A 21,110-nucleotide genomic window follows, 5' to 3' on the forward strand; every position below is an offset into this window, starting at 1 on the left:
AAATGCGGCTCCTGTTAACACATCCAGGTTTGCATACAAAGGGTACAGGAAATAGAAGACATCAAGTGCAAAACCGGCGCTACAGACATGAAAACCAACAACAAGAAAAGCAAAGCCGAAAGTTGGGCGTGTCGGATAACGTTCACGCAAAAGGAACACGCGTCGCTCCCTTTCCCTTCCTCGTGCTCCCCCTGCTCCATCCCCCCATCATGAATAAAAAAAGGAAAATAGAGAACCAGAACAATTTTGTATCCAATGGCAAGCATTGCGTACCATATTCTATGTGCAAACCGCGGAACACGCATTGGTGGTTCATTCGATTTGGTAACGGTTCAGTAATAACACACATCTTTGAGTTGTGTGTGAAATTGCTGAATTAACCATGAAGTGTCTGCATTCACACTTAAAAAACAGTAAAGGATTTGTTGAAATCCATGTGCATTCCAGAGCTATTCAACAGTTTAGTAGACTGAAAAGTTTGCGTTTGGGGATCATAATCAGTTTGTATCATAGGTGCTCTCCGTTTAGGATTGCGGATCAGGTATGTACTGCTATGTCCTCTTGGAGGTAAAAGTAGTTTGTTTCGATGGACTCACTGGAGCAGTGTAAAGTAATAGACCTGGTTTGCTTTTAGCATGTTGTATTTAACGAAAAGTGCCCAGTCCGTAAGTTGCGCCTATCGCCTCTGAAGTCATCACACAATCGTAGTACCTTTTTTGTTCGAGAAGTAATTTCTTACAATTATAGGCTGTCGTCGTTACCCAGACCAACATTCCATAACATAATCTAGAGTAAAAAAGAGGATAATATAATACCTGCTTTAAGGACGTGGGTATCAGATTCATGATTGTGTAGATGCTCCCAGTTATTAGCGCCAAAACAGCTTTTAATTTATTAACATGCGTAGTCCACGAAAGCTTCTTGCTTTACCATACGCCATAAAATTTTTGTCTTTTACCTGTCCTATCAGAGTTCCGTCACAGGTTACATTTATGGTTCAATAGCCTCTCCTATTTTGGGCTTTAATATTATGTACTTTGCTTTACTTGTACTTACGCTCAGTTTGTTATTTAAAAGCTTCAGAAACATTCGGTTGGCGCAACATTGCCTTTCTTTATTGAATGGCAATTGAGCGCTGCTTATTTCAGAGAGTGCATAACCAACTAGCCCCGCAACGTGTTTAATTAGGCGAACTGCCTTTCTTCGCTGATCAATCAGTTTTTTTATGTTACAGAAATTTATTTCTTTAGTACACACTGCTGACCCTTGTGAGGGTCCAAGCAGGACAGGCATATATAGATACGAGCATTACAGAAAGATGCAGAAAATAATCAAAGGAAATGTGCTTAAGAAAAAGTTCTACGTGTTACTAAACTAAGACAACGGCAGAACGAGATTCCAGTCGGATATTGTACGGGAAAAGAAGTGAATATTTAAAATAGTCAGTTATCGCAAAATACAGTGCTGGTGACTGAATTTCACATGTCGCGTATGTCGGGTGGATAGAGGGAAGAATTACTGAGACGTGCCCAAAGTAAACGAATGGTTAAGTTAAAAATTAGTCAAGGCGCTATTTTCTTCGTTGCGTTTCAAGTAATTCAGTATTATTAGACGCCGTAAAAGCTATAAAGCCATAAAATGTAGGGGCTGATTGCTTCACACTGTGGCGATTCCGAACGCTTGGCGCGCCAATACAGTGGGTACATCGGCATCTGTGTAGTGTACAGTGACACTGGAAAAACCGGCCGCTTCTATCAGCTCGGCAGAGTCCCTGTTGAGATGGCAATTGCAACAAGTGAGTGTCCAGAGCGGAGTCATCAGGTCTTGGAGGAGCCGCTGCCAAGTTCCTTTTGGGTAAGCCACGTGCTCTAGAAAGATAAGGTTCCCGCCCTAAAAAATAAAGAAACACACTCGTGTCAATGAAAGCCGGTTCTGTACGTACTTCTATAAAAAAAAGAAAACCGGCGAAAATGAAGACGCAGGACAAGAAGGCACACGCACACACTGTCGCAAGACTTACAACCGATTTATTTCTAGCTCATCCACCTATTTAAAACCATTTTCTTGCTCGAGGGCGCATGCAAATGAAAATAAAATAAAGAACAAAACAACGAAGAAAAAACAAAATCATGTCCGGTCGTCATTCGATATCTGATGAAAAGCGGCACTTTTGGTCTGTGATAATGACAGACGGATCATTTATGCAAGACCGCTCATTCTTTTTGATTAAAAGGCTACAAGCAGTTCTCGCTGGTGCCTAGACTTCCACCTGCCAATTATGCTCGTGCGTTGAAACGGAGTGACCATTCGCAATATGTTGCCTTTGCCCTCAGGCGTTCATTCAGGCATTTTCCCGTCTGTCTGCTCGATGTATATTTTCCCACAGTACATGGGCATCGAAAACATAACACCCACGGCACACTTAGTGAACTTCGCTTGGTGGTTGGTCTCGCAGGCTTGGTCTCGCTCACCGCCAAATATGCCGGCGCAAAGATCAAAAAGCGCAAGAGAAACTGAAAACAGGAAGTAAAAACGAAACTTTTGGGACGCTCTTTTCAGCCCATGGGAAATATCGTGGAAGCATGGCATCACGTCAATGTTTTCTTCCGCCTTTCTTGGCGTGGTGAAATTGGCTGCGAACTTCCATTTTTCTTCCGCATGCCAAATGAGGAATAAAGCCGCTTTTCAGGAACATCGAAAAGGGATTTATTCCATATTTGGCATACCGAATACTTCAGAATAGCAATTATCTCGGGGCTGCCGCGTCCCGCACAATAGTATGGACTCCCGCGCACACGGGTCTCGAGGGCAACGAAGCGGCTGACGCCGCTTCCCGCGCGTTCAGTTTCCGGGCATCGCCCTCGCCTCCCCAAGATGCGGTCTTCGACCCCAATCTGGCTTTTATCTTCAAGGAAATTCTCCTATATTACTAATTCTGCCGTGCAATCTTTAGTAAGCCCTGCGACGGCCTCACGAAGGCGGAGGAATGCTTGCTCCTTTGCCTTTATAGTAAAACACTGCTGTGCCCGGCAGTCATCAAACATTTCGACCCTGCGTGCACAGGAGAGTGCCCGCACTGTAGGGCAATGTCTTCGCACATTTACCACATGGTGTAAGCATGCTAATCAATCCGACACCTTCCCCCTGTCCCCAACCATACTCGAGAATAGTGGGAGCCAGCCCTGCTCGGCTGCTCTGACCTGCCGAGCCAAAAGGCCCTGGTCGGGCGCACCCGAGCAGCAGCTGTAGCCAATGGGCTCCTGTAATGAGCAGCCCACCTTGCGTTTGTAAGGAACAACCCCTTAAGGACAGCTCCACTCGCTCCCTGTACATATTTTAAACATAGTTTTTCAGTAAGTCTGTCAGTTGCCAAAATTTCAGCAACGGGCAGCAACAAAGAGGACGGGAAACAGCAAGTTTTTGGCGAAGCAGCAGCTCTACATGGCTTTGCTGCATAACATGCGGGTAGCTTCTTTTCGAGCACTCACGAAAAACAGGTTTGCAATGCTGCGTTGAACCTATTCAGAGCGTACTGATTCGTACTGATTTTGAGACCTTGGAGCTTAGTTTCAACACATGTGTCCATCAGATAACAACTGTAGTTTGGATTCAAGGAACCTGATAGACTTGCCAGAGGGTAACTATATCGAAAACGCCATGTTCTGAGAACAAGCGCTAAAACGTTTAAAATCTGATATATTGGATACATTTCGCTTGAGAGATATTGGTAAACTGTCATTCATGATCTGACAGAACCTGCCATATGCTCTTAATCCCGTTCTTATTCTTATAGTTATTTCGCGCTCATGATCCGGATCAGCCCAACTACCCTCCCTAAGTAGACATATTTCCTTACCACTTCCAGCATCTCGCTACCAATTGTGAACTGCTGTTCCCTTGGTAGACTCTGAAGATTACTTTGGTTTTCTGCAGGTTAACTTTAAGAACTACTGTTCTGCTCGGCCTCTCCAACTCATTGATCAAGCTTTGCAGTTCACTTCCTGAGTGACTTAACAAGGCAGTGTCATCAACGAATCGCAAATTACTTAGGTATGCTCCGTTAACTCTTATCCCCAACTGTTCCCAATGGAGGCCTCGGAACACCTGTAAATAAGCAGTGCGTAGCATACGCGAGATCCTATATCCCTGCCTGAGTCCTTTCCTTATTGGTATTTTATTGCTGACTTTATGAAGGACTATGGTTGCTGTGCAGTCGTTATGATATATTGCAGTATTTTCATATCAGATCTTTCTACACCCTGATTCCGCAGTGCCTGAATGGCCGCTGAGATTTCCACTAAGTTAAATGCTTTCTCGTAAACAATGAACGCTGGTTGGTTTTGTTCTGCGCATTTCTCTATCACCTGACTGATAGTGTGAATATTGTCTATTATCGAGCATCATTTATGAAAGCCTGCCTGATCATTTGGTTGATTGAAGTATAAGATTGTAATGGTTCTATTTGCTGGTTGGTTTGTTTTGTGGGGTTTAACGTCCCAAAGCGACTAAGGCTATGAGAGACGCCGTAGTGAAGGGCTCCGGAAATTTCGACCACCTGGGGTTCTTTAACGTGCACTGACATCGCACAGTACACAGGCCTCTAGAATTTCTCCTTCAAAGAAATTCTAGCCGCTGCGGCCGGGATCGAACCCGCGTCTTTTGGGTCAGCAGCCGAGCACCATAGCCACTGAGCCACCGCGGCGGCGGTTCTATTTACGATTCGCTTAGTAAGTACCTTTGTTGTCAATGGGCAGTAAGCTGATTGGTCTAATTTTTCAAGTGCTTGACGTCTCCTTTCTTATGAATTAAGATAACATTAGCGTTCTTTCAAGCTTCTGGTAAACTCTAGGTCATAAGGCACTGCGTATAGAGGGTGGCTAGGTTTTCTAGAACAGTCTCCCCTCCGTTCTTCAAGGGATCTGGTGCTAGCTGATCCTCAACACTGCTTTCACATTTTTGAACTGCTCCTAAGGCCCTCTTCGCTTCTTTTTTCTTCGTTGGCGCGATTTCCCATTGCTGCACGCTACTGCCTCTATCATTAACGTTCTGATTACATGGGATGCTGTATTTATTTATTTATTTACTCTCAGGGCCGAAGCATTACAGAGAGGAGTGGGTGATACACAACAAAAACAGAACAGGTAACGCAGAACTACAATGTAAAATCAATTACAGCATTTTTAAACAAGTCGGCGTTTGTAATGGAGGCGATGGAAGCGGGAAGGTTGTTTCATTCCTTAGCAGTCCTAGGGATAAAAGAGGCGAAGTGAAAGTTGGTGCGACTGCTGGGTACGCCAACTTTGAACTGGTGGTCGCTGCGGGATGAAATGTAAGATGGTGGTACAAGCAACGTATCTCTGAGATGATGGCTTGAATGGTAGATTTTATGGAATAGGCATAGACGGGAAATTCTTCGACGAATTGAAAGATCCGGTAAGTTTAAATTTGCTTTCATTTGAGTTACACTTGAAGTTTTATGATAGTTAGAGCAAATGAAACGGACAGCCCGATTTTGAATGGCTTCGATTTTCAGAATTAGTGAGTTAAGAAGGGGGTTCCATACAGACGACGCATATTCAAGTTTTGGCCTGACTAGTGTTTTGTACAGTATAAGTTTCAAGTTAGTGGGCGCCATAGAAAAGTTGAGACGTAAGTAACATAGAGTACGGTTAGCGTTACTTGTGACATAGTCCATGTGAGCTTGCCAGGAAAGGTTACTGCAAATATGCACACCAAGGTACTTGTATGTGGAAATATGGGTTAAAGGAGCATCACATAGTGAATAATCACAGGAAACTTGAGCAGGTGCGTGGCGGGAAATTCTCATAAAGTTGCATTTACTTACATTCAGCTTCATTAGCCAAGTGTTACACCAAGAGGAAATCTGATTAATGTCCGACTGGAGGGTGAGGCGGTCAGCAGAGCTTTTAATTTGACGGTAAATAACACAATCATCAGCAAAGAGTTTTATGGAATAAGAAATGTTATTAGGTAAGTCGTTAATATAAATTAGAAAGAGCAACGGCCCCAGCACTGATCCCTCTGGAACACCAGAGGCTACACCGCAAGGATCAGAGCTATGGCCGTTAGCAGTTACAAATTGTGTGCGGTTAGACAATCCATTTTAAGACGTTCGGATCAATGTTAAGTCTGCTTAGTTGCAGAAGTAGTAAACTATGGCAAACAGTATCGAAAGCCTTGGCGAAATCAATGCAAATGCAGTCAATAACTAAGTTAGAATAAAGAGCTGAAAACAAGTCGTTTGTAAAGGCTAAAAGTTGAGTTGAATAGTTCTATGAATAGTTCTTTCGAAAACCGTGTTGATGAATACTGAGAAAAGAGTTACTCTCAAGAAAAGTTATCATATGGCTATAAATTACATGTTCCAGTAGCTTGCAGGGAATGCTTTTTAGTGAGATCGGTCTGTAATTGGTAGAGGAATGAACGTCACCGGACTTGTGCAAAGCAACCACCTTCCCCACTTTCGAGTCCTCCGGAAGTTCACCACATTGCAAGGACTGCGAAAAAGTTTTGTTAACAATACTGCAGAATACACTTCAGTGTTTTTCAGGAATTTCGGACTAATATCATCGATGCCTGGTGAGGAAGAAAGCTTAATTCCAGATATTAATTTGCATATACCGGTCCAATCTAAAATGACAGGATTCATACATGAGTGATCAATCTGAGACACAATAGGAAGGGTAGAGGGCACGGTTTTCAAAAAGGATGCTGAAAACACTTCATTCAAAACAGTACAACAGCTTTCCGGAGGAACGACAGATTTATCAGCAGCGAGTAAGTCAATCTGCGTAGTGTCATCACCGCGGACAACATTCCAAAATTTGCGCGGATTTGAGGCAAGCATCGATGGCAATGTGTGTTCGAAAAATGTGCGTTTGGCGATTGAAAGTGCATTTGTGTACGCTGCTGCCACGCGATGATGAGCCTCCCATCTTTCTTCGCACGTGGATAACTTGGCCTTCCGGAAGATACGCTTTTTTTTCTTAAGTAATCGCTTCAGTGACGCTGTAAACCAAGGTGCATTGGAGCTGTTTTTTATTCTACGTAGGGGAATAAATCGGTTAGTAAGCTACAGTATTTCAGATTTTAAAGCAAGCCAGTTTTCTTCTACAGATCTGTCAGAAAATCAATAAAAGTAATCACTTGTAAATTCTGCAAGTCCTGCGTTAATAGACGCATAGTCCGCTCTTCCGTAGTCCTTAATAAATTTTGTGCTTACCTGCTTGCGAAGGGAATTATTCCGCATATTAAAATGTATGACGGAATGATCACTCAAGCCAGGCAGCTGAGAAAATGACTGAACGAGGTCCAGATGTGTGGTAAGTACCAGATCAAGGATAGTGGCGCTAGACTGAGTAATACGCGTTGGACTGTAACTAGTTGACACAAATTAAAGTCGGAGCATACTTCAAGAAAGGAAATGCATTCAGCGGAGTTGTCATTTGCAAACAGCAAAGGTACGTTCCAAAGGATGTTAGGAAAGTTGAAGTCGCCTAAAACGAAAGTGGGTGATGAGGGAAACGTGGTGTGCAGTTTACTTAAAACATCATGCAAGTCAGATGAAAAGCTACTACATGAATTGGGAGGACGATAACACGCGACAAAAATAATATCTTGGTAGTTGAGGCGGATGTTCACACAAACCAATTCAAGCGAACAAAGAATAGGAACATTAAAGGAAACCAAGCCGTCCGCGACTGCTATCAACTCCAGGTCGAGTTCCACGGTCACACCTGTAGAATTTGTATTTACGTGCACAATTCAAAATTTCTTTATCAGTGATATTAGCAGAGAACCAAGTTTCTGTCAGGATCACCACGTTCGCTGTGCATGTGTTGATCAGACTGGAAAGGGCATCGCGTTTATTGCTAACGCTCCTTATGTTGCAAAAAAGAAAAAAGCTGCGTGCAACGGATCGACTTTCGATATTATCTAGTTATCATGACAGCGGGGAGGCGCTTGAGCCGGGATTATCAGAGCTAGCCGTGACCGGGGAGGGTGCGCTATCAACATGTACCTCGCAAACGCTGTCCTTGACGGGGCAGTAGATGTAACTTTTCTTGTCGATGACCACTTTGTTGTATTTCATGGAATAATACTTGCCAGTGCTTTTCGCGAAATCAATCAGCTTTTTGCGACTAGCTCGCGTGGCCTTACAAAAGTCTTCGCTCATGCTGATTCCCGACCCTTTCAGCTGAGATCTTTGGGCGAATATTGCATCTTTCGTCTTAATGCTGAAAAGCGTACCATAATGGGTCTACTTTTGTAGATTTCTGAAGAAGTCTTCGGCTATTTTAGCTATCTTATCCATAATGCTAATGACACAGTCTTTGTCTCTGCGCATATATCTGGTATTTACCAAAGCCTAGTTTCCTTTCGGCTACTTTGAGGCTTCTTCCGTTCTTTAGAGCATGCTCGATTTTGTCAGCATCAAACGCCTTTATGTCGAACACCTTGTGCTAATTTGTTACCTTTGATAGCTCTGCCAGTTCTAGTCTATCCATATGGCTACACGCTTTCATGCTTTGGCGTTTCTTAATCAGATATTTCGTCGCCCGAGATAGCTTTGCGGTATCCTGTCGAACCATTATACCGCCTACTTCTACGGCGCACTCTGTAATGACCCCCATCAGCCACCTTTGCTGTTTGACAGTCATGCCCAGCTGCTTGTTAACGCCAGGTGACGTAAGAAAACTGCATCGGACAAATAGTACTAAAAACAGCACATCCTTCTTTCACCTTAACGCTCGATCTGCTCGCAATAAGGAGGACGATCTGTATGCTTTGCTTTCTTCCTTTGGTTTTTCTTTTGATGTCATCATGCTTTCTGAAACTTGGTACCAGTATGAACACGAAGTTTTTAAAGGGACACTGAAGAGAAATTGAAGTTGACTTGCATCGACAGAATACCAGCTCCTGATTACAAAAACGCCATTCATACTGACAACAAAGCTCTTGTAACGAAGAAAAGAGCAAGAACCCAAATACAGGTATCGCCGCCACAGGCCAAACTCGCAAGTACAAGCTTCATGACGTCATAGGAACAAAACAGTGTTGCTAGAACCAATAGTTCTAGCAACACTAGGACACGAGAAGCCACGAATCACTGAGGCGCAGCAAATGCATGAGCAAATCTCCTTGACGTCGCCAGATGGAGCCACGTACCCGACAGCTACGCGCGCTCCTGCAGCGCCGGGACCAATCAGCGCATGCTCACAGCGGTATGCGGGCTCCCGGTATTCCGCTAACGGTAACAAGGTACACGGTATGCTAAACTTGTCTATTTGCGAGAACTTCGTTGACGACTTCGAGAACGGGATCCATTTTAACGCTGGCAAAACGCCGGTGCAAACGTAAACGAAGCGACGGCCGCAATAGCCGATAGACGCCTTCAACGTGCGGCCGGCGGTAGCTGTCTTTTCGGCTGCTGCTGGGCCGCACTGCTGGCCGCTAGAAATAACGGAGTCTGCGTTACGTCATGTGCACGTCATATTTCACGTCACTTAGTCCTGTGTCGTCATAGGAGAATCCAAAGTTTGAATCAGAGCGGCGGGAAAAACTTTTTCAACTTCGAATCCAAATTTCTTAGAAATAAATGCATCTTTCGCTGCCGGCCAAGTGGCAACAAAGCCATGAAATGCCGAACTATCGGATTTTGCTATAAAAAAATATTAATGGAGCTCTCCTCAGTGTCCCTTTAAATTGTCAGAGTATGACAGCCATTATCATAACCGTCCTTCTAGTAGAGGAGGCGGTGTGCTGCTCATGGCAAAAAAGGCCTTATCAAGAGAAAAAATTGAAAAATACACACAAACAACCCCAGATTTCGAAATCTTGACTCATTTCTTCGACAAACATCTTTTCCGTTCTGTACCGACCACCATCTGGCGGTATACCAAATTTTCTTTCATTTTTCGATAATTTTTTAGTATGGGTTAATTACAACAATTACAACCTTGTATTAGGAGGTGATATTAATATTAATATGCTTCATACCTCAAAAGCTCAATCAGACCTCATCACAATACTCGAAGCCAACGACTGTATTAACACCATTAACAGGCCCACCCGAATTCTTGACGATTCTGAAACATTATTAGACGTATCTTTAACAAATAGACACAATGAGAAACATCATTCTGGCGCCATTGGCGACCACATCAGCGATCACTTGCCAATATTTCTCATTAGTGACCACAAATTAACACAATCATCATTCCTGGCAACGCGTGACATGACATATCAGGATATTAACCCATTTACTCTGGAACAGTTTCGCAATGAAATATCTCAAATCAGGTGGGAACAAGTCTACAACGAATCGCACCCGGACACTGGTCACGACACTTTTCTGTCATTATTTAAGTTAGCTTATAACAAAACTTTTCCCGCAAAGCAACAAACAATAAAAAGACTCGTAAATCATGGATAACGAACCATTCTTTAAAACTAATTAAACAAAAGGACGCTCTTTTCAAATGCTTTATTGAAACAAAGGATCCTGAAGACCTGCGCGCTTTTAAGGCTTTCAGAAACAAAGTGACAAATTTTTTAAGACAAAGCAAAAGAAATTACCTTCACAACCTTTTTAAAACTGCAGTTATGAAGCGTAGTGACGTTGCATGGCAAAGACGGTTCTTGGTCGAGACGGCCAAAATTCAGAGAGCCTAGAAGGCTTGGTGTTAAATGGCATACCATCATCGGGATCATCACTGGCTAACGCTTTCAACGAATTCTTCATCACCCTGGTGACTGATTCCCACGATTCACGGAGCCTAAAAACATTAAATATTCCTCCCGTGGCAGCTCGTTTTTAAAACCAACTAATTCTGAAGAAATTTGTGACACGTTTCTCACCTTCAACAACAGCAAATCATGCGACTCGGATGACTTACAGATGCGCCTCGCCAAATACGTCATAGACATTATCAGTCCCATCCCTGAGCACGTGTACAACCTTTCCTTCGCACATGGCATATTCCCTAAAGGTATGCAGACAGCAAAAGTGAGCGTTCTTTTCAAAGGCGGCGATAAACATAGCCTAACCAATTACAGACCGATTTCTATTCTCCCAGTTTTTTCAAAGGGACTAGAAAAGTTAATTAACAACAGGATGACTGAATTTTGTGAAAAGCATAACATACTAGCTAAATCTCAGTTCGGATTTAGAAAGAGACTTTCAACTGAATTAGCACTTCTAACTCAAAAAGAATTCATTTTGCATGCAATAGAAAGCAAATTACTAACTCTAGGTGTATTTATTGATTTCTCGATCGCTAAATCATGCTACATTGCTAAAGAAACTTGAAATCTACGGATTTAGAGGGGTATTCCTAAGCTTACTGAAAAAGTTAACTCTAGTATCGCCAACAAAGAGTGCACATTAATACTCACATATCTGAAATTAGGCAAATTAACAGCGGGATGCCTCAAGGGAGTATCCTCGGCCCATTGCTGTTTAATATTTACATTAACGACATCACATCTATTGATGAATCAGCTACGACATAACATCTATTGATGAATCAGCTACGTTTGTTATTTACGCCGATGATACTACCATATTTTTTACTTCACCTACTCCGGTGGGCTTATTCGACCGAGCAAATCTTACATTGTTAAAATTGTACAAATGGAGCGCTGTAAACTAATTAACAATCAACACTAATAAAACTAAAGCTATTCTCTTCAGGGCAAAAAATCAGGACGTGCCCGGAATCTAATGACCGGAACATCAATCATTGAGATTTCTATTCCTTCAAATGTCTTGGGGTCATATTCGAGGAGCATTTCTTGGAATTCACATGTCGACATGGTGGCTAACAATATTGCCAAAGTAGTTGGAGTACTAACCAAATTACGTTCCGTTTTACCGAGCAGAATAAAATTAGTTATTTATAACTCACTCATCCTTTCGCACATTACCTATTGTCATCTGATTTGGGGGACTACCACTGCCACTAACATAAACAAGCTATTGCTACTCAAGAAAAAGTCAGTGCGCGTCATTTCGGACTCCTCATATGATGCTCATACAGAACCCCTCTTTGAAGATCTGAAAATCCGTCCAGTTCACTTCTGTATACTGACACATTACTCAACCGATACTTCAAAACAAGACACCAAGGAAATAATTTCATTGCAACATTATCGAACCTCATGAGAAATGATAAGGTTTATGAAACACGTCACCATAAAATCTGGAACATTCCATCAGTGCGCACCAACTATGGAACTCAGTCATTACGCGTGAGATTGCCGTCCCTATTGAATATTCGCAATCTATGAAAAAAAAATCAGTTAGCTAAAAGCAAACCTAGAAGAAAGCCTACGTCTTTTCCTAAACATTTTAAACTTCATCAACGTGGCACTTTCTCTTGTTTTTTCTAACGTTCTTATTGCTCGCTTTGTTATCCTGTGTTCACCAGTGCTGTCGTCCTATGTTTGTTTTGCTTAGCTATTATCCATGTATCTGCCTTGTACCACTAACGAGAATGTTTTTACTAGTACATTGTGAATTGTCTTATTAATAACAGAATTGTTCATTTAGTTTTCAGTCATGACTTTTTATGTTCTGAATTCCAAATTTGCAACTGACGATGCCAAATATCATTTCTACATGTCTCTACGCACATGAATTATTAAGGGGCACAGACCCCGTCAAGCTGTCTTCTTCAGCTTTTTGTCAGTGCTCCAGACCTCTATAAAGATGTCGAATAAAGATGAATGAATGAATGAATGAATGAATGAATGAATGAATGAATGAATGAAAGATAGCTGAGATTATCGTTCAGTGTTTGAGTATTAAGATCATCTTCCTCAATTAGAGCCGAGTATCTGTTCTGCAAGGATATCCTGAATCCTTCTACTTTCGCTCTTACTGCTTACTCGTTAATAGTCTTGCGCTTCAGAAATTTCTTCCGTTCCCTCTTCCGATCTCACCTAATTCTACACCTTACCATTCTGTGGTAGCTGCAACGTACAGTCTTTGCCAAAAGTAACCAGGCTGCATGAATTGTTTCCCATTCGTATAGTAGAGCCCTCACGCCTTCTCAAAAGATCAAAAAGTATTTTGAAGGTGAGGACCGGGGTTCTCCTTACCATACAGAGATTTGTAGCTTGAGGGCTGGCATAATACCTTTAATATACGACTGGTGTCCGGCATGCTTCTTGCCTACCTTCGCAATGAAGTTGTCTATTAGAAGAGCATATTATGGTTTACTTTGTTCATTACCTATTCCCCGTCTTAATAGAAGCTTGCAACGATCTGGTCATCATGGCTAGATGTAGGCGTGCGGGCCTGCACCACCTTCCGCTTGTACCTCTTATTAAGCCTAATTACGATAGCTGCCACTCTCTCGTTAATACTATAGAACTCCTCTATCGTGCCAACGAGAAGATATGTGGGCAGTATTAACTTTGTAGGCGTTCTTTTCTCACTTAAGTTAGATTTCCTTTCCCAATCAGACAGGCATCTGTCGAATGTTGTAATGCTTTCTTTTGAACCGAAATATCAACATGAAACGGAACCCACTTTGACGAGCACTCGCTTGGCTTCTTCAAGCACCTTCTTCCCGCTGTTGGCTGAACACAACAGGTAGGTGAAAATAACTGCGTCGTAGTGGCCGTTCTGAAGCTCCCTCATGTCTTCGCCATATGCGTGTAGCCAGCGCTCCAATTCAACCTGAAAAGAACAAAATCATCAAGAAAACAAAACTTAGTGTGAACGCAGTGACGATAAAGAAAGTCCACCAAAACCAGGCTTTTGTTCTAATTTCCTGCTCCACGCCACGAAGGCCTACTTAGTCCCCTCTACTAGAAATGAAATGCATGGCGACCTCAACTCTGACAGCATGCACGTAGAAAGTAAGCAGCCACTGGAATCGGCAGCATCTAGTTTTGTCTCTTAATCTAGCTTTGTGTCAAAATTTACCTTTACGCACCTCCAAGAGAGTAACTTAAGGTTAATGAGCACTTTATAAGAGTAGTTAGAGGCTAATTTTGCTTGAAATCTTTGCTCTACTTACTGCATTATGTCATAGTTGATTCTGGAACAAAATTCTGTATTCCTAACGAAAATCTAGTGCTTGGCGTCTGTGCCTAGGCTGGTGATGCCAATATTGTATCGGTAGGTAATAAACGAATTCCTCATCGCTTCGTTCATCTTTAATTTCTTCTGCCGCATGATTTCTTGGCATCTATGCCTACGCTGCTGACGCCAATACTGTACGGGTACGTAAGAAATGAATTCGTCATCGCTGCGTCCATCTTTTATTCCTGCTGCCGTATGATCCTCGATTAAATTTAAGTCGTACCACCGTCTGCACCTGATTGCAGAATGGTGGCTCCCTTTAATGAAACATGTCCTTACACCAGTGCCACGCGCAGCCGTCTAAATAAGCCTCTAGTTAGTTTTTGCCTCTACTCTCGAAACCGCCAAAGTAAGGAACAGCAACTTTTATTATGCAGATGCCTGTACCAATAAACACTGAGGATAGCCACCAAAAGTTACACTAAAAACAACAAATTTGAAGCAAAATGAGGAATTTAGTTCATTTGAACAAGCAGGGCATTCGGCTCGAGCACATCTGTGGTCTGGCCACTCATATGCTTTTAATACCTCACCTATTAACCCGATTTTGACGTTTTAATCCTGGTGCGAATCAGAATGAAAAATTAACACATGCATAGTCGGAACGCTTGGATCTTAGTGCAGACATGCATCTGAAAGGAGTTCCCACAGCAGCACCTATACATAATCTTCTTCTTCCTCTTCTTCACCGCTTTATAATGGCACATAATACATAATCTACCGTGTCTACCGAGTCTATCCCCTTCGTAAGCCGCAAATCGTCTTCTTCATGTTCCAGCTCTTTAAAAGTCGTATGGATAACACGAATAACGCTTCCTACTATGCAGGAAGGTACGGATATAGCCTAAGTTTACACACACAGACGCACTTTAGTGTATACCAAGTGAGCTCCGCACAGCCAGTGATAAACTGCCACCTTATATGCTGGTGCGAGAGTTCTGTTTCAACTTACGAACGTTAAAGAGAGTGAAAAATTGAGAACGAATGACTCCTTTAATGATGTATTTTGATGTATTTTCGAGCGCAAGCTTCATACCAATATCGCGAGCAGGTACAGCCGCCCTGATTTTTAATAATATAGCGCGAGCGTCGGCCGAACTGCTGGTGAGCGCCTTAAAACAGCGATAAGCGTGCAACAAGGCGAGAGTTCGCGCATGCGCACGAAGGCAGAGCGTCGTCTGCTACGCTGTTCCGAGCACGAGGACACACGCCCTGCCACAATATCAGTTCGCAAGATCCCGTCAAGCCGTAGAGCGCATGCGCATGATTGATATGTGAGACTGCATGAGACGTGATTGCATTCTCTCTCTCTTTTTTGTTGCCTATTACGGGAGGCCAGCCTGGCGATGCAAAGTTAGGATAAAAAAAATAAAATCAAAGAAATATAGCAGCACATTGAAACCATTGCCTGGATCGCGATAAAAGGGCTTCCAACCGATGCCTTTTTATACCGTCCAGACACTGCAAGGCTGATTAAAGAGCTGGTTGGAACCCCGTTTATCACTATCCAGGCAATGGTTTTAATGTGCTGCTATATTTCTTTGCTTTTATTTTTTCTTATAACTTTGCATCGCCAGGCTGGCCTCCCGTAATAGGCAAAAAAAAAAAGAGAGAGAAAGAAATCACGTCTCATGCAGTGAACACATATCAATCATGCGCATGCGCTCTACGACTTGGCGGGATCTTGCGAACTGATATTGTGGCAGGGCGTGTAACCTCCTGCTCGGAACAGCGTAGCAGACGATGCTCTGCCTTCGTGCGCGTGCGCGAACTCTCGCCTTGTTGCACGCTTATCGCCGTTATAAGGCGCTGACCAGCAGTTCGGTCGACGCTCGCGCTATATTATTAAAAATAAGGGCGGCTGTACACCGGGCTGTTTACGCCATTGATTCATACGGTTGCGATCTCTACGAAGTATGGTTCCAGCGGGAAGAAAAGAAGGAAGGTAGGTAGGTAGTTAGGTGGGTAGGTATAGTGAGCCCCACGAACGCTGCACACTGTTTGCCACAGCACTGCAAAGAAGACGGCGCAAGCCATTTGGCTAGACGCTCTCACCATAGCTCGAACAAGATAACCTGAAGGTCGCTTTTGAACCCTACGCGTATATTTGGCCAGTTTAACACACAGACGAGGCGGGAAATATTCCTTGTGCTTGAATTCAATGCACCAACCGTGGTCGACCTATCCCTCTAGGCGCTCACGTCGAACCGACCAAAAGTTAGCAGAAGCGTAACCTTCGGGAATCTGAGTGCCTTCATCTAAAGCTGCGAACGAGCAGTGTATTAGGAGCTTGCACGGCCGTCGAAGTGGCCGCCAATTTGTGCTATATACAGCATGGCGAAGGGCCCCGCGCATGTCTAATTGGCTTGTACCCAGCGGCTCCAACCAGCACCGCTGACGCTGCTCGCTTTGCCACAGAATGAGGCCCGTGACATCACGTGAATGCTTTCTGATGATGATTGAGAATATTTATGACGCAAGGGATCGGCGGGCAAAGAGCATCATGGCACAAATGGCCCAAACAAAAATGCATTTTGCTTACATTTGGGTAGATTTATTTATTTATTTGGAACATACTGCTAGCCTCTTTCGAGGCTGTTGCAGGAATAGGTAAATGTTTATTTTCGTTTTTTTAGGTACCGCACAATAAAAATTCAAAGAAGGTTCACACAACGGAAATAACATTGTAAAAGGGATAATCATGGGATGCAGTTCCAAAATGCAAGACGCAGTAGTAAACACAAAATAAAGCACAGTGCGAAAAAATATTTCTTCGAAAAAGTACAAGCAATGCCTTACTAAAAAGTTCAAATACATAATTATGACAGGTGACAATGAAAACAACTCAGAGATTCAGAGCTAACAACATTTGCAGGTAACATATTCCATTCCCTAATTGCCTGTGGGAAAAATGAGTAACGAAAGGTGTCAGTATTGAATTTATACTTTGTTAATTGCTGTGAGTGCTTCGTTCTGGTATTGCGTTTTGGTGAAGGAATTAAGCAGAGTTCAGATTCTATTTTAAAAACGAAGGAACTAAGCAGAGTTCATAATCTATTTTAAGAGCATAGCTTGTTAATACTTGGTTTTAGAGGATTTCACAGTCTTTAGTCTACATTTTAACAAAGTCTCACCGCTGAGGCACGCCCCTACCCTGCTTGCCAATCAAACCAATCCTAATTCCTCGTGAGTTCTTGCGATTCTGCCTTCGCCGACTATGCGTGGGGTAGTATAAGAGTGTCTTATGTGGGCTTTCGAGAATAGACACATCCTTACCTTTGGGTAAAGTTTAAGCTCCTTCAAGAAGGCGGCCCCAAACTCCCGGTTGGGATCCACGTTAGTGTACGTGATGGAGCGCGCCATGTGCTGGAAGTTGCCTCCGAGTCCCGCACCAATCTCGAGCACCCGAAGTGCGCCCCGCTCCCGCAAAGTGGGATCATGGGACACAAGCGACTGGAGTGGCTCCAGCGCAGCACGTCGCATCGCTGCCATAGCTTCCTCGTAGATGACGGAGACAAGCCGAAAGAAGGCGACAAAGTAGAGCTCTTGAAACTTGCGAGAGAGTAGCAATGGCAGCAGGAAAACGAGGCCAAATGCCTGCAGTGACAGTATCCACAGAAGACCCAGGAAACGCACGAGTAATCGCGTCATGTTCCACACCTGTACTGTCGGGGACGTGTGCGCCGTGCTGTAGGTAGCAGCGCAGCGGCCAACACCATTGAATCACATGTGTCTGACAGGGACTATTCCAGCTGGTTCTACGGTCTGCGCATCCCACCGCAGAGAGTTGCTAGCACGTGTTAGTGCGTGTGATGTTGGAATGTGCTGCGAACAGCTAACTGCTTCGTCAGCGCCACGTGTGCCCTCTTCCGCCCTGCTCATCTTATCACACAGCGTCACGGCCAAGCACAGCTTTCCTTTCCTTCTCGTTTTGTTTGACGGGCTATAAAAACCAATGCCACGGAATAAACCTCGTTCTTTTTTTGCTCCAGCCCCCCGCCTCGTTTCGTTCTAGCGGGCTCCGCCGCCGACCCGTTGGTATGCGTCTGCCAACCGCCGGCCCGTTTGTAACAAAATTTTTCTACCAGTTAGGCTGTTTTTGTATACTTCGACGGGAAGAGGAGAATCGGGCACAGCTTCTGACCTTACTGAAGAATTTTCAGTTAGTAGTTTTGCATTCCATAAGTACCTGGCACCTAGCCAATTTCGCCCAAAGGATGGCCAAGGTTTCTTAATGCCTGTAGAGACGACGAACGTGCTAATGCAATGTCGTGGGGCAAGGCGTACTGCCCGCTCAGTTTTACCCGAGATAGCCAAGCCATGAAAAAAAAATGGTTATATAGAAGGTAAAAACACACCACCTGTCTTAATATCGGTGGAAACCTCAGCTGCGTCATGAGGGAAGAAATGAAGGCGAGAGCGAAAGAAGAAATAGAGAAATAGGTGTCATAGTGGATGACTCCAGTTTAACTTCTGTCAGCCGGGATTCTATGACGTGCACTGACATCGTAGAGAACACAGCCGTGTGCTGCGTTCCCGTTCAATTGAAACACGGAATCCCCAGCTGCTATGTGACCTGGCAATCTAGCGCTTAGTGGCCGAAAGCCGTAACTATGCAGCCACCGCCCAGGCCATTCAAAATACACGCGTCGTCTCGGGGCTGTAAATGTCGAGCGGGATGCACGGAAGCGTACAGGAACAATGACGCGACGACACGACAACGAAGAAGGACTCAGGACTTTGGCGATCCTGCACTGAACCAGCGCAAATATGAAAAGCGCGGGGTCAGCCAGATGTTCGCAAACAAGCTGCGTTAGGGTGCCTTGAGTGCTGGCATACCTCCCTCCTTCATCACGTTCGTCGGTTCACAACCCGCCGTTCTAATCGTCGAAATGTACCAAACATTGCATCTGCACCACTTTGGCATTTTCAATACCAGCATCGCTAACAACTACGTATGAGTATTATCTATCTGATGCTCCTCTGCTATCCACTTCTCATCTTTTTTTGTGTTGTGTTTAGCTATTTTTAGTCGCGAGATAGTTTATGAGAGCGCCATTCATCTAAGCAGCAGTTGCTGATCTCGGGGTCTTATAATTTTCTTTTTCTTGAGCAGTGTGTGTTGTTCAATCAGGTTTCGCCGGTTTGATTTACTGACTGCTCCGATGAGGGACAGGGCTATCTGTAGAGCAGAAGGGGGGTAGAATCAAGCGCGGTGGGATATGTGTGTGGAGTCCTCGTCATATCGTATTCCACAGAACAGGGACTTCATGGTGCCAATATAGCGAGCACGGCATCATGAGTGATGTTGACGGCACGACACGAGTGGCGGGTACCCGTACACTATACACTGCGACCTGCACTGTCTTTGTCTGCCTAGCTCCGCTCATGAATGAGCACTTTCCTCAGGAAAAAAGGAGCCCGTTGGCAGGCTCGCAAAGCATTGCCTCAATTCAGGCATGAAGAAAAGTGGCACAGACTTTAGTCCTTACGGAGTCCCTTACATATCAGAGGCATAACAGATATGGCCTGATAGCGGCCACAAGATTTCCCATCAGGCACAACCCATCGACATGACAGTGCGCAAGCGCTATTCATCGGCAGGAGACTGGAACACGTGAGCATGATTCCTCAGAAACACTAACGTTGGCAAGAGCAGTTAATTGCTGTGTGTACACCTCCGGTGTTACAGTGCACTGCTGTATTAGAAACCCATGAGTACTTCGGCAAGGAGGTTGCGGAACCGATCCCAGTTTGTGATCTTGAGTTGTTTTCTGACGCGGTGGGCAACGGAAGTTAATTAGAGGCAGGTCTGAAAGTTGAGGTGGTCGCTACCTATATGAAAAAAAAAACTCCGTCTCACAAGATGTTTGCAACACTTGAAAAGGTAGAGCTCTCTCGTCCAACCAGGATGGCGCGCACTACACTGCTGTGTTCCTACCCGCCTGTCGCCTAGGCAATTACTGACAGGCGGCTTCATCCATGTGAAAGTAAGCATACTAGCAGTTAGCTTCTTTCTACCTCTAGCAGGTGGCGCTTGACGTCTTTTTATACTTTCATCTGTTCGTTTTCGGACAGGTGGTTGTCATTCCAAAGGAACTGGCCCTCCTTTTTTTTGTCGCCACCTGTTCGTATCAGCCCCTCTGCTCTGACGTCACAGTTATTTTCAATGTTCCTGTCATGTGAATACAAATTTATTTATTCCAGCGTGTTCACTACACTATTAAGCTGGGTCGAATGCAGGCCGGGGCCGGGCGAATGTCAATGGCGGCGAAATCCAAACAAGCCCATGCGCTGTGCGAAAGTCAACTCAAAAGTGGTCAAAATTAATCCGGAGCCCACCCCTAGGGCGCCTGCCATAACTCGTGAGAGAAGATGTCGTTCTCATTTACATTACTTTCACTGCGACAGTACTGAAGGTCCCGACTTTTGCGCGCACGTTAGCACGTTAATGGGGCTCATCTGATCGTCCTCATCACAACTCCATTCAGCACTGCTGGTTGTGTCGTCCTCCAGGTCGACAACAACAGCCAGCCCTCAGTCAACAACATCGTCGACGATGTGGTCCAGTTTCCTGATCAGATCTTCCTCACTGATCTTCCTCACTACATGTAATTCTTACATTTCTCAGCAGTCACTTGCATGATGCCTTGCCAAACCATAGGCTCCACACAGTATCGGTCCCCACCTGTGTTCACATTGTTGACAAGCTTCATGAGCTCGGCCTTCACCTTTCGGGCCAGCCAAGCCTGTATGTCCTCTTTAGAGGCTACTCATCCGCTGCATTTTATCCCGTTTCACAGAATGACATGGCGCGTTGTCCATTCCTGTAACGCTGCCAACTTCTTCGGGGACAACAATCGGCCCGCCTTCAACGTCTGCGTTGTCCACTGGTAAAGCGTTCGTTCGCTCACATGGATGAGTTTTGCCGTCCTCTTGATAAGCGTATTCGTACTTGAACTGCCCCGCTCTCGACGCGAAGCACTTCAAGAAG

At 44.3% G+C, this 21,110-nt stretch overlaps 1 protein-coding gene across 1 annotated transcript; it reads right to left on the reverse strand.

Moving 5' to 3' along the window:
- Positions 1-1,093: 1,093 nt before the first annotated feature.
- LOC149325286 (thiol S-methyltransferase TMT1A-like) lies at positions 1,094-17,920 on the reverse strand. The gene is made up of 3 exons (XM_089565126.1): positions 17,393-17,920; positions 13,559-13,708; positions 1,094-1,890 (listed from the first exon to the last, which is right to left on the reverse strand). The coding sequence occupies exons 1-3, from the start codon at positions 17,765-17,767 to the stop codon at positions 1,657-1,659; spliced, it is 759 nt and encodes a 252-aa protein (XP_089421252.1). The 5' UTR covers positions 17,768-17,920; the 3' UTR covers positions 1,094-1,656.
- Positions 17,921-21,110: the final 3,190 nt, after the last annotated feature.

The sequence above is a fragment of the Amblyomma mixtum genome, chromosome 10 (assembly GCF_055824585.1).
Source record: "Amblyomma mixtum isolate Tamu chromosome 10, ASM5582458v1, whole genome shotgun sequence".
NCBI classification, from domain to species: Eukaryota; Metazoa; Arthropoda; class Arachnida; order Ixodida; family Ixodidae; genus Amblyomma; species Amblyomma mixtum.

Bases quoted from the DNA above. Each gene is read 5' to 3' on its own strand.
- LOC149325286 (XM_089565126.1), bottom strand. From the start codon at position 17,767: ATGACGCGATTACTCGTGCGTTTCCTGGGTCTTCTGTGGATACTGTCA. The intron at 13,709-17,392 runs GTAAGGATGTGT...TGTTCTTTTCAG, and splicing joins AGCTTAAACTTTACCCAAAG to GTTGAATTGGAGCGCTGGCT. The intron at 1,891-13,558 runs GTGGGTTCCGTT...TTTATTTTTTAG, and splicing joins CCAAGCGAGTGCTCGTCAAA to GGCGGGAACCTTATCTTTCT.